The 13,236-nt window shown below is 53.0% G+C and overlaps 4 protein-coding genes across 4 annotated transcripts; 3 read left to right on the plus strand and 1 right to left on the minus strand.

Annotated features, from left to right (window-relative positions):
* Positions 1–14: 14 nt before the first annotated feature.
* MIND_00377800 (Glycerol kinase) lies at positions 15–1,855 on the plus strand (the record flags this gene model as incomplete). Its single annotated transcript, XM_037360613.1, has 6 exons — positions 15–67; positions 117–203; positions 250–362; positions 411–600; positions 653–1,142; positions 1,193–1,855. 6 exons carry the CDS (start codon positions 15–17, stop codon positions 1,853–1,855), a joined length of 1,596 nt encoding a protein of 531 aa, XP_037223498.1.
* A 526-nt stretch (positions 1,856–2,381) lies between these two features.
* On the plus strand, positions 2,382–4,512 carry MIND_00377900 (uncharacterized protein; the record flags this gene model as incomplete). The annotated part of the gene is made up of 10 exons (XM_037360614.1): positions 2,382–2,560; positions 2,614–2,774; positions 2,829–3,081; positions 3,127–3,287; positions 3,338–3,583; positions 3,649–3,825; positions 3,877–3,957; positions 4,006–4,170; positions 4,218–4,318; positions 4,372–4,512. The coding sequence occupies 10 exons, from the start codon at positions 2,382–2,384 to the stop codon at positions 4,510–4,512; spliced, it is 1,665 nt and encodes a 554-aa protein (XP_037223499.1).
* A 400-nt stretch (positions 4,513–4,912) lies between these two features.
* Positions 4,913–7,891, minus strand: MIND_00378000 (Alpha-1-2-mannosidase family protein; the record flags this gene model as incomplete). The annotated part of the gene is made up of 13 exons (XM_037360615.1): positions 4,913–5,217; positions 5,266–5,333; positions 5,385–5,472; positions 5,530–5,554; positions 5,604–5,640; positions 5,695–5,766; positions 5,823–5,860; positions 5,912–6,551; positions 6,600–6,779; positions 6,822–7,224; positions 7,277–7,399; positions 7,454–7,611; positions 7,662–7,891. 13 exons carry the CDS (start codon positions 7,889–7,891, stop codon positions 4,913–4,915), a joined length of 2,367 nt encoding a protein of 788 aa, XP_037223500.1.
* A 1,421-nt stretch (positions 7,892–9,312) lies between these two features.
* MIND_00378100 (uncharacterized protein) lies at positions 9,313–10,162 on the plus strand (the record flags this gene model as incomplete). Its single annotated transcript, XM_037360616.1, has 3 exons — positions 9,313–9,772; positions 9,839–10,018; positions 10,077–10,162. 3 exons carry the CDS (start codon positions 9,313–9,315, stop codon positions 10,160–10,162), a joined length of 726 nt encoding a protein of 241 aa, XP_037223501.1.
* Positions 10,163–13,236: the final 3,074 nt, after the last annotated feature.

Below are 13,236 nucleotides of genomic sequence, written 5' to 3' on the forward strand. Positions count from 1 at the left end.
GCTCTCCTTTCGCGATGTCCGAGTCCAAGGCTGGAGAATTCGTCGGCTCTCTTGACTGTGGAACCACGTCAGTGCTGCTCGCTTCAACCGGCGCGATTTGTCTCACCGCTCTCTAGCTCCGTTCGGTTCATTGTCTTCGACAAACATGCTAATATCGTCAGCGAGCATCAGCTCGAGTTCCCTCAATACTATCCGCACCCTGGGTAAGCCTGATTAGCTTGTTTGTTTGTTTGTCTCTGACCGATGTAGTTGGCACTCTCATGACGCGGACGAGATTCAGCAACATGCCAACCTGTGTATCGAGGAGACTATGAAGAAATTGGCTGCCGACGGATGGGCTTCCGACAGTGTCAAGGTTATCGGTGTGTGGCTATGGTACTATGCATTTTCTCAACTCAAGTCTGCCCAAGGTATCACCAACCAACGCGAAACCGCGGTCGCTTGGAGTCGAAAAACCGGCAAACCTCTCTGCAAGGCTATCGTCTGGACCGACTCGCGTACAAAGAACGTTGTGGCGCACTTTGAGAAGAAGTTGGCAGAAACCGGGATCGAAGTTTCGCCTGGCGAATGGAAGAAAGGGCCTGATGCCCTTCGCGAGATGTGGGCTGCTACTTTCGCTCGATCCCGATGCCACGCTGACCGATGTTTCCAGTACTGGACTGCCGCTCTCCACTTACTTTTCAGCTATCAAACTCCGCTGGATGATCGACAATCACCCCGAGGTTGCTGCTGCTCATGAGGCCGACGAACTGGCCTTCGGTACCGTCGAATCCTGGGTTCTCTACAATCTCCTTGGTGGCGCTTCGACAAACATCCACCTTAGCGATCTCACCAATGCTTCCCGCACCCTCCTTCTCAACACCAAAACGTTGCAGTGGGAGAAGCCTCTTTTGGCTTTCTTCGGCTTCCGCGAGTCCATCCTGCCTAAACTCGTCTCCACATCCGAGGTATATGGCAAGATTGATGCTGGCGCTCTGAAAGGCGTCCCTGTTGCCGGGCTCGTGGGTGACCAACAGGGTGCTCTTGTTGGCAACAAATGTCTAGCCCAAGGAGAAGCCAAATGCACATATGGCACTGGCGCGTTCCTTCTATTCTGCACCGGCGGAGATATTGTACAAAGCAAGCATGGTCTCCTAAGTACGGTAAGCTTTCTAAGTTGACACCTCTCAAACCAATCTGACCCGCTTGAAAGATTGCATACCAAGCTGGACCAAAAGCCAAGCCAGTTTACGCGCTCGAGGGCTCTATTGCCGTTGCGGGCAGTGCGATTAAATGGCTGCGCGACGGAGTGTCAATGATCCGGTCCGCTGCTGAGGTGAACGACCTAGCGGCGAAAGAGCCCAACTCTGGTGGATTGTACTTCGTCACAGCCTTTTCTGGTTTGCTCGCTCCCTACTGGGACCCTGGCGCAGCAGGAACCTTGATTGGCATCTCCCAATACACGAACCCTTCCCATATTGCGCGCGCAACATTGGAAGCCAATGCATACCAGACCCGTGCCATCGTCGAATGCATGTCGCTCGATGCTGGGACGGACCTCAAGCATCTCAAGGTCGACGGCGGGATGACAAATGGCGACGTCGCGATGCAGGTGCTCGCCGATGTCGGGGGTTTCACGGTTGTTCGGCCTGAAATGCGCGAATCGACCGCGCTGGGCAGTGCGCTTCTTGCGGGTGCCGCAATTGGCTTGTTTGGATGGGACTTGACCAAGCCCGAGTCGCTGGCGGAGGTGAACACGAAAGGCAGTCGGGATTTCACGCCGAACTTGAATATCGCTGAGAGGCAGAAGGGCTGGGAAGGCTGGAAGCGTGCAGTGGAGCGGTCTAAAGGATGGGAGGAGGGCGTTGACACGTAAACCGCTCTATGGTGATAAAACAAATGAAACCCAAGTCAGCAGTTGTATATTTGTATTTATAGCCTTCGAATGCGATTTTTCTTTCAAGTCGTCTGTACTCAACTGAAGTGGACAAGAGTGGAAATTTGAGAGCCGAAGAGCATAATCAAATGAGAAGCGACACAGAATGCAACACAATTACGCAGCAAGAACTCATAATCGTGCCACCGATCCAGGTACAACACGGGCCCCATCTTGCCAAAGGTTAACCATTTCCAGTCCAGTTGATGGCAGGATGATCCTATCACCTTGTTCTTGACCACCATGTTAGAACACGATCGCTGGACGGCAATGTCTTTTCCCCCTTCAAACATGCGTACATACTTACTGGCGCTCTATCTGCTAGCCCAGCGGAGTAGCATATCCGGCACTCTGCGACAGTGCTTCTAGCACATACTCCACAAATTCAGAAGCAAAGATCGTTGGGGAATCAACTGGACGCGCCTTCAAAAGCGGGAAAGCTTTGCTGGTCATGTAATACCGCTCGATGCTCGGTACAGTCATTTTCGTGCTTTTGAGCGGCTACGTGATCGCTCTCCTCGCATGGCACACCCTTCAGAGGCGTCTCCTCGCAACAGCCCTGGGGATCCATGACCTTCCGCTGCTGGTGAAGGTTCGACGCGACGAGGACAAGTTCGACGGTACAGCGGTGGTCTGTGGAGGAAGGTATGGGCCAATGGGCACAGTAACCTCACGACGCGTTCTCAAGCTCTTCCTAGCATTGCTGGATTGCTGACGGCCAGAGTTTGTCATGCACACTTTCGCAAAGTCTTAGTTGTCGAGCCTGAAGCATGGGCGGCCACTGAAGAAGCGCGGATACTCGGTCCGTGGAATCAGGAGCCGCGGCGGACACGACTTTTACAGCGGAACTCGTTGCATGGTGAGCTCAGGCTCATCTCGTTTTGTGATTAGGAAACTGAATTTTACACTCCAGGCAGTCAGCCACCTTTTTTCGCTGGGATGCTCCATTTGTTCGCAAAACTAGAAGCAGAATGCGCGCGCGCTCGTCTAAAGCAAGTGCCCCCAAACATATGTATTCAACTCCCCGTCAATCTTACACTCTACCACAGAATTGAGCCTTATAATGCTCGACCACACCTGTCCGGCCGTGCTTGGATGGTGCCCGAACGTTCGCTTATGGCTAACTCGTTATATACGACGCGTGCGGCACTAGAGAAGCTGTTGCGGTTGGTCGCGTTCGACTTTTGACTTGAAAGCTCATGCAATCGCAGGCGTTTGGTACTGGACAAAGAACTCTATCCCAATATCAGCTGGATGACGGGAACGGTTGTGGGCACGAGCATAAGCCCAACCGATCCGTTGCGCATTGACAAGGTTGTCGTGCGAAGCGAGGCAGGCGTTGTGGAGGAAATGCCTGCGATGCTTGTTGCTGGTTGGTATCCTGTGTTCTATGATTTCAACTAACACTTATCCTTCATATAGATTGCGCTGGTCCTGCACGCGCGGGTGTCAAGTGGCTCCGACGACAAGGATTCGAGATGGACCCACTCAAGATTACCATCGACCAAAAACTGCGGTATTCAACGATGTTGTTCAAGATGGACGAAAAGCTCCAGGAGCGGCTTCCGTTTCCCGACGAGCTTCAGCGCATCCTGGGGGTTTATATGTTCTTGGAGGATATCAACGAGGAGACGAGGAGAATGGGCAAAGCCATGTTCGTCATCATACGTCAAGATGTGCAAACACGCAAGGCCTTTTTTTCTTTCAAATCAACCGCTGAATTCGATTGACAGTTGTTCTCTTTGCGGGACATTACGGAGCCGCGCGCGCCCAACCAAAGACTGTGGATGAGTTGCCAACGTATGTCCAGGAGTTGCGCACGCTTGAGCCAATCCCAGAATGGATCTTTGGGATCATCGATATTCTCCGCGAAGTCCAAGACACCGCAATTGTTTCCTTGGTCAACCCTCGTGAGCCATGTGTCGCCCCTTTGGCAATAATTGACCCATTGGTTCTTATAGCACCAACGACTTACGTGCAGTATCATCTTGCTCGCGAACTGCCTGTCAACTTCGTAGCGCTGGGAGATAGCGTTATGACAAGTGAGTCCACTTGCCGCCACCACACGGAGACATTGAACGCGTTCCCAGTCAATCCTGTTTTTGGGGAAGGGTGCACGAAGGCCCTTCGCTGCGTCATGGTGTTACAGAAACAGCTGCTAGACCATCGCGAGATATCGGCCTCTTTTTCTAGCAGCTTCTTTGAGCATCTGCATATCCGAACCGGCTGGATGTGGGAAAATACTCGAACACAAGGTGCGACCTTAAGTTTTGTCAATGACTGTGGTGACAATGCTCTGCAGACTATGGACTCCCCACCACCATCCCGATCCCAGGCGAAAGCCTCTCTCTTGGCTCATTCACGAGGTGGTATGTGAAGTGGTTCCAACGACTCGCGGTCACGGTGAATAATTTTTTTTTCTTGATTTCAAGTTCGGCTGCTTATTGTGCGTTCAGGACAGCCACGCAGGCCGTGTCATGCACGATATGGTGTGTGGGATGTCAAGCCCCGTTGATGCCTTGCATCCGCACCTCATCGTGAAAGTATGCTGGGCAGCTTTGACTATCGGACACAAGTGGCGAAACCATTCATCTTGACGGTGTTTAGATGCTATACCTACTACTAGATAATTTCGATTGAGCGCGCTTCTCAGACAAATCCTCCCGTGCTAAGGCTTGGGCGGCAAATCGTCATTTCCAGTCCCCCAAGTATCGCTCGGGCTACCACTATTTGCGGGAGAATAAAACAAAATGGCTTCAGATAGAGGATTCTTAAGCATACCAGATGCGCCGAACCCACAGAAGAATGACCATCGTTTCGGGTGAAGGAATTGAGAGAAGAAAACAAGGAAGAGTTGAGATTTGATGGCCCATGTCAATCTACTATGCAATTCTATGGGATGGTGCAAGTGGGATGGAGATGATTCCTCATAAACGTGTTCAGCATTTTAGGCAGCTTCAAGGAGCCTCGTAATATTTTTTACAGACTTCTTCTTCGTTATGCAAATCCTCCCGTGCTCAAACTCGGAGGCAAATCGTCCTTCCCTGTTCCCCAAGTATCGCTAGGGCTCGGGCCCATAATAAAGTGCAGCGTTGCTCCAGTCGTAAAGACGTCATGCGATATCCAATTTTTCGTGTAGGGCTTCCCGTTGAGTGTCGCTGATTGGATGTACTTGTTAGTGGCGCTCAGACCGTCTGCAATGATCGTCGCGGTCTTCCCGGTCGCCTCGTTGCGGATCGATATGTGTGGGAAGTAAGGGCGATTGAGGAGGTAAGTCGCTTGGCCAGCGACAGGGAAGAATCCTAAGGGTCTAATTAATTGTTTTCATCTTTTTGGCAAAGCAGGCTGACCGAGATGACTCCAGACGACATACGCTCCCATTGCGCCAGAGTCGTCATTCCCGGGCAGACCCGATGTCCTGTCGATGATCATGAGATCGAGTGAGGTAGGGAGTTAAAGCTCAATCAACTTGGTGTTGTAGTATTTAGTTAAAGTAGCGTCGACACGATCGACCGTCTTGCCTGGCTGCCCAACATAGTTGTAAAGATAGGTGGGGACTGCATGTTGATTCAGCTGACAAAGTTCTATATATATTTGGAGAGAGGAACACTCACGGAACCCGGGCTCGTCGCCAATATCCTAAAGTGAGGTAAGCCAAACTTCACAGTAGAGAGCAAGTGGGAAGTACATGGAACCCATCGTCAAAGAAAGTATCCAAACGGGAGCTGAGAATCAAAACTAAGCATTTGTAAAATGGATCCCGAGGATGAATTACGAACCTTGCTGTTTTCGGACCACCCATAACCGTTACCAAGGTTGCCATATCTTGTGGAACAAACCACGAATACTCCCTGGATTATATCAATCGTGAGTCTCAAGTCAGATGACGAAGACCCGAGGCATATACCAAGAGCTCGCTTCATAGAATTCGCCACCGTCGGGGTTCTATAGGATTATGAGCGTTGCCGGAATGCTACCTGGAGTAGTCACACGCACCAAGAAACAATCGAAGTGACCAAACACAGGACTACAATGGTCTGGGCGGAAGACATTGTTGAGATCATACCGCGGGTCGAAATACCACGACCCATCAGCACTGCGGGGTTGTATGAAGCCACTGAAACCATCATGTGTCGCATTTGGATTCCAGATATTGAACCAGTCGCGAGACTTGTTAAAATAGTGTTGTGCATCGGCAGTCTTGCCGAGTCCTTGGGCGACGAGGCCAATACCGAAGTCGTTGTAGGCATATTCAAGCAGACGAGACGCGCTTCGTGTGTTCGGGCCTTCGTTCGGCGGATCATTGGTGTCGCCAACAGGAACAAAGCCCAACTTTTCTCGTGCTGCGATGCTTCCTCTGCCTTCCAACGTGAAGTCCCCCTCGACTGTGGCATCTTTCACCATCGCCTCGTAGCCAGTTTCCCAATCAATGCCGGCTTTGATGCCCTTGGTGTAAGAGTCTGACAGTAGAGAGTCTGCATTCGATCCTCCTTGCGTGTACCCTTTGTCGAGGGACATCCTGCAGTCAGGAAGCCAGCCAGTATGACGATAAATATCAATCAGCGCGCGGACGACTTCGGCTTGAGCAGTTGGCGCGGTGATAGCATACAATGGATGGACAACACGGAACGAGTCCCTTGAAGAAAAAGTTAGGAGCTTGGAAACAAAATAGAAACAAACATACCAGATACAGTAGAAACTATCCCAGTACGGCTCGTTTGAAGCCCAAAGCGGGTTGTCGCCAGTTATGTTGGTCGGAGAGATATAAGTGCGATATAACGACGACCAAAAAAGCTCTTGGGTTTCGACGCTGACGCCGGTGTTGTCCACCTGCACGGTGCTCAACACCTCATTCCATTTAGCACTAAAATCATTAGCGAGGAGACGATTGATGAGTGGAACACACCGAGCCGCGTTTTTGACATTGTCAAAGGCTGACAAATCGGGTATCTCTTGTTCAGCGAAAGCACAGGCTTTTGCGGAGCTTGTCCACGAGATTCCCATACGCACGCTGAGCGTCTCGGTGGAAGAAAAGTCAAAAATCAAGCCCGCAGGACTGTTGCTGCCAATGTTGGCCGCGAAATTGACACGAGGATTTGTTTGGAGAGCAGTGTAGGTGACGGCACCGCCAACGGTACGGAAGAATTGAGCTTGGGCAAAACGTATCTTCGTGTCCATACAGAAGTGGACCTGGTATGAACCTTCTCCAAAGGACGGCGCAAACGAGCCGGTACCCGTAACTCGTGTTCCGCCTAATTTGTTGGAGATGACTGTGATATTTCCGGGACTGCGGTAGCTTCCGGGAAGATCTGGCGGCGTGGAATGAGCTGTAGCACATAGAGGAGAAGAATAACGATCTACCTCTGGTGGCCTCAAGTAAAAGAATCTGCTGATTTGTACCGATTGGGTAGGAAAACCTATGTAGAGCAGCGTGCTGGGTTACCGTGACCTCGGCATGCACCCCGTTGTTAAGAGGAATACCAACTACGAAAGGCTTAGCTTAGTGAAGCAGCAGCAGGAATATGGAACGACACGCACAATACCCTGGAGAAGTGGTGGGATCGCCATGGGATACGGCTCGAGCATCATGGTTAATGACGCATTTTGTTAAATCGTTGTTGGCGCATTGCGATGTGTTGTATGGAAGCAAAGGAAAGTTGCCCAACGACGCGCCACCTCCAGTTCCATCATCGTGGCTAACAACGATGAGCGGAATGCATTGAGGAGCACTAAAATACCGCATTACAGCTGCGAGATGCCTGTTATAGGCGATCCATCGCTCACGTATCCGCCCTGGTTGTCCCCCGAAAGACTGTCGGCACCAGCTTTGACCGAACCCCAAGGAAGAGTCGCGCCAGCAAAGACATGTCCGCCGTCGGAAGTTCCAATCAAAGCATTCACAAACTGGGCTGGGTCAGACTGCGCTGCCACCAACGCGACCACAATCGCAGCGAGAGCGAGACGAAAGGACTCCATGCACGGAAGGTCAGAGCTGGGTCAGACCAGGGTGCACTGTTCTTAAGCATGTCGGGTGCGCAGATCTGAAAAAGAAGCACTATGAGAATTCTTACTCGAGAAGTGTTTGACGGAGTTAAAATACGTGCCCTCGAGTCCCGTGTCCGAGATTCCCTTGTACAGAGAAAAGACGTCCATATGGCTGAGATGTGCGTCCGCTCACGCGACTGCTTTGGGTGTCGGATGACATCAGAGTTCCATAAAAACCTCAGACTTGAAGCTGGACAGTCGTAAAACGCTGATGAGGAAGGCAGGCGCCGCAGAGCGGCAGCGAAACGCCGCCGGCCAGAGGGTCACCATCACAAGTCAGCCATCGAGTTTATAGACAGATGTGAGCACTCGTGGTTGAGTTGACTGTTGTGGGTATGAATGCGATAGAACATGTATGGGACGTCATGGTGGACTTGAAGAAATGTCAGAGAGAGTTTTCGGCTTGACTCGACCGTGACCGTGGCCGTCACGTCGGTCGGTGGGTTGAAAACAAAACCTCATCATCCCAGTTATCCTGCCGTGTTGGCGATCGAAACCTACTGAGGTCCCGATGATGAGACACGAACGGCGCTCGGAAGCCGTAGGCTTGCTAACTTCCACTAACTCATAAAAGGCTTGTTTGTACAATGTGATCGTGACTTGGATGTTTTGCCTGCTGCTATTTGGCGTGGTTTTCACGTACCTCTCTCTTGTTGCTGCCTGGCATGTTGCCAGGCGAAGACTATTAACGAATGTTATCGGGATCAACGACTTGCCTCTCCTCAACCAAGGTCGACGACCAGAAGATAAAATCCAAGGCACAGCTGTTATTTGTGGTGGGAGGTATGGTCATCTGTTTGTCATGCAGCCGTGCTTAATCCTGCACAGTATTGCTGGTCTACTTGCGGCACGAATTTGTCATGCACATTTTGAACGTGTAGTTATTGTTGAAGCGGACCCTTGGGCTGCCTCGGAAGATGCGCGTGGAATAAACGGATGGAGCACTAACATGAAGCATCAACGGACACGAGTGCTGCAGTACAACTCTCTCCATGGTGTGTCTATTCATTGCTCTCCCAATTGAAACCTGAAGAGTACAACAGGAAACCAAGCCTATTTCACAGCCGGCCTGGATGTCTTATTCCCAAATCTCCAAGCAGAATCTCGTCGTTCAAATATCAGGCTCGTTCCCATTGTATTTTTCCACAATAGTTGAAACATTTGGTTCAGAATCCTCCCACACAATCCGTATTTCAGCCTGTCTGGGTCGAGTTGGCGGATGCCATTTGCCTCTTATCCGAGCGGTTTACCATCTACATTGCTCTCATCACGTCCTGGCACCGAGACTTTGCTCAGGTCCTACATTCGTTGCACTTATCAACGCCAATTGACAATTCAAATCTAGACGATTAATGCTGAACAAAAGCGACTACCCCAATATCGAGTACTTGACCGGTACGGTCACGGATATTGTTCCTGACCCAACAGACCCATCGCGCCTATCTAAAGTTGTGGTCCGAACGGACTTCGACGTTCAGGAACTGCATACAACCCTCGTGGCAGATTGTACTGGAACTACGCGTGCAGGTTTGAAGTGGCTGGCAAGGCATGGATATGGCGCTCCGACTTCATCATCAAGTGACAAACTCCCTGAGTCGACATCTCTGGATAAGATTAAGATCTCTTTTGATCAAAAACTCCGCTATTCCTCGATCATATTTACTCTAGACCAAGAGTTTCATGACAATCTGGGACTGCCCAAGGAAATCAAACCTCTTCGGTCAATTATCAGCTTTCTTGAGGACGCCACTGAAAATGTCATGAGGCGTGGACGAGCTTTCATGTGTCTCATGCGGATGGATGCCAATCTGCGTAAGTGCGATTGTCGCTGTGTAATAATGTCTACCTTGGCTAATACTATACGATATGCCTTTTTAGTTGTTGCCTTTGTTGGTCATTACGGGAATGGACGACCCCAACCACGAAATGTTTCCGAAATGAAAGAATATGTTCGTGACTTACATGCAACCACGGCCCTCCCTAGATGGGTCTTTGACCTTTTCGATCGACTCCAAGAAGTCGAAGAAACATCTGCGACCCGCTCATTGGTCAAAGTCCGTCAGTATTTTGACATTTGGGTATTTGCTACTGCTCAAGACCTGCATTTTGAATCCAGCGCCGACAACATATGTTCGCTATCATCTAGCTGCCAATTTACCCACAAACTTTGTCGCCCTCGGAGATAGTGTTATGACAGGTTAAAATTGTGTTTTCAGCTGTAGTAGCTGATATTCTTTTATCCAGTCAACCCTCTGTTCGGAGAAGGCAGCACGAAAGCTCTGCGCTGTGCCATGGCGCTGCACAAAACACTACATCGGGTGCAAGTTACCTCTGGACGAACACTTCCCGACTGCTTCTCTCACGATTTTTTCAAGGAGCATGTCAGGGGAACCTCCCTTTCGGCCCCTCGGAGACGCCTCCGATTCCGGTCCGACTCCGGTTCCGTCTCCGGTCCGGCCCTCCATCTCGCCCGCACAATCACCGATCCGTCAACGCCCTCCCGATGGTCGCCCTGGGACCTCGCCTGCGACGCCGCCCAAGCCTTCTGTGCCCGACAGCAGCAGCTACGGACAAGCAGTATATAGTCAGCTACCTAGCAGGCGGACCCTTAGAGTTTCTTCTCTTTGGATCCTCCCCTGCTAGGTCAGCTTCATTTGTATTCGCTTACCAATGTTCACGCTTTGGATCCTCCCCTGCTAGGACCTTGATCTCAGGCCTCCGGGGTTGCCCTTACAGCAGAAGAAACTCTCTACGGGATCAACCGGACAAGATTGCCAGGTTCGGCGCTGACTCAGGCTCGGAGTACGAGTCCGTTCCGCCCTCGTCACCGCCCCTGCCACTTGTCCCCTCCTCCTCTACTCCTGTGGTCCCCGCACCCGTCATGCCGTCCGGAGTCACTCCTACCGCAGACGCCCGGCTGGACTCACTCGAGGCGAAAATCGATAGCCTAACTGAGGCCCTTGCTTTACTCACCAACCAGGCTTCTGCTGCCGCTGCCGCCGCTAATAATGCTGGCGGACCCCAAACACCATCGCCGGAGACGTCGATTCCGACTCCGACTCCGGTTCAGGGCGATTCCGAGGCCCTCTTTGGCGACATCAACCTCGCCTCAAAATTGGTCTTGCGACCAAACCCCCCGTTCACCTTCAACGGCGACCGGAAACGCGGGCCGCGCGTTCCTCTACGCGGTCCGCACCTACGCCCGCCTTGCCCCTGAGGCCTTCGTGGTCAACGGAGAGGCGAGCGAGGAAAAGGCCGTCCGCTATGCCATGTCGTTTATGGCAGAAGGACCCGCTCAGCAATGGGCGGAGCGCCACGGAAGCAAAGCCCCGTTTCCGTTTCCGTCCTGGGGCTCGTTCGTTTCGAGTTCCGACTCCGGTTCGTCGAAGAGAATGAGCAAGATCATGCTCTCTCCAAACTGGAGACTTCCGCCTATCACATGGGCACAAAGGATGTCTACCAGTACACCGACGACTTCGAGGACCTGATGGACCTCGCCGGATTGAAGACGCGCTGGTCAAGGTGACCAAGTTCCGCCACGGACTTGACCCCTTGATCAACAACGGAATCACGTCCTCGAACGACCCCCGGACCTCCGGGATTACCTTAGCTGGCGCACCCGGGCCTTCCGTCAATACGAGGCCCTGGTCCGGGCCAAGCTGATCAAGTCAGCCGCCCCCAAGACGCCTGGCGGTTTGATTCGGACTCCGTTTCCGGTCAACCGCATCCCGGCTCCGGCCCCTTTCCGCCCGGTGGCTCCGGTCGTGCCACCCGCGGCCCGCGCCCCCGCTCCGGCGCCTCCAGCTCCCGTCCCTATGGAGTTGGATCGCACCAGGGCTCGGGGTACCCCTCGTCGCGCCTGCTTCAGGTGCAGCGACCCAAACCATCTCGCCCGGGACTGCCCCCTCCCCGCGGATGTCCGCTCAATGGACATCCTCGACGAGGTGATCCAACAACTCGGTGACGAGATGTTAGCGGAGTTGATCGCCCGCTACTCGGACACAGCCGCGTTGCCGGAAACGGCTGCGGAGTCGATGGCCGGAGAGGATTTTGTCCCCCGCGACGAGTGACTGGTGTGCCCTCGTTCGCGTCTATAAATCGTTTTGCCTCTTTGTATGATGAATGCAGTTCCTTGCCCTACAATGAGCCCGAAACGAAAGACACACCCTCTCCTGCCCCCGCCTCGACTCCGTCTCCGACCCCCGCCCGCGACTCCGGTCATCGTCCTCCGCCGCCTCACTGCCTGGGAAAAGAAACTGCCCAAGCAGTACACCGTTGCCGCTGCCCCTGGGGCGAACTCCCTCCACCTCCCGTTAGAGCTCGAGTCCACCACCAGGCGCTGAAGCTCTCACTCTCTGGGCTTGTCGACTGTGGTGCCACCTCCGACTTCATTGACACGAACTATGTTGCTCGGAATGGCATTCCGGTCCGCACCCTCGATCAGCCGATTCCGGTTTTCAATGTCGATGGCACCCCCAATGACGCTGGCTCCATCAAACAGATCGCGGACTTGGTCCTGCGCTACAAGGGCCATGCCGAACGAGTTCAGCTGGCCGTCACCCATCTTGGCAAGCAAGACCTCATCCTGGGGTATTCCTGGTTGCGGAAACATAACCCAGAGATCAATTGGGAAACCAAGGAGGTCAAGATGACACGGTGCCCCCGCAATTGCTCGACCTGCCGTGAGGAAGAGCGGGTCGAACGGACCGAGTTGCGGCGACTCCGGTCGCTTCAGAAGCGTCTCCGCTCCGGCCCGTTCCCCTCGGTCTGCGCCATGGACCTTTCTGGGTCTGATGACGGAGACGATTCTGTCTCCGGTGACGACTCCGGCCTGCCTGATCTGACGCCGGACTCCGACGACGACGATGACGATGGTCAGCTTGAAGATGGTGACCGCATCTTCTACACCTCGTTCCGCCCCTCGGAGGAGATACGCGCTGGCAGTACTGTCTCGCAACGCCTGGCCGAAGCCTTCGCCAGGAACTCCGCCCCTCCGCCCTCCGAGATCCCGGACTGGGCTAAGGAGTTCCAGGACGTCTTCAACAAGGAGTCCTTCGACACGCTACCGGAGCGGAGAGCCTGGGACCACGCCATTGAACTCGTCCCCGACGCTAAGCCCACCAACTGCAAGGTGTACCCCATCTCGCCCCTCGAGCAACGCGAGCTCGACGCGTTCATCGAGGAAGGGCTTTCGACGGGCCGGATTCGCCCCTCCAAGTCTCCGATGGCGTCTCCGGTCTTCTTCGTCAAGAAGAAGGACGGAGGACTCCGCTTCG

Source organism: Mycena indigotica (assembly GCF_014461135.1).
Source record: "Mycena indigotica strain 171206Taipei chromosome Unknown Mind.scaff0003, whole genome shotgun sequence".
Lineage (NCBI taxonomy): Eukaryota > Fungi > Basidiomycota > Agaricomycetes > Agaricales > Mycenaceae > Mycena > Mycena indigotica.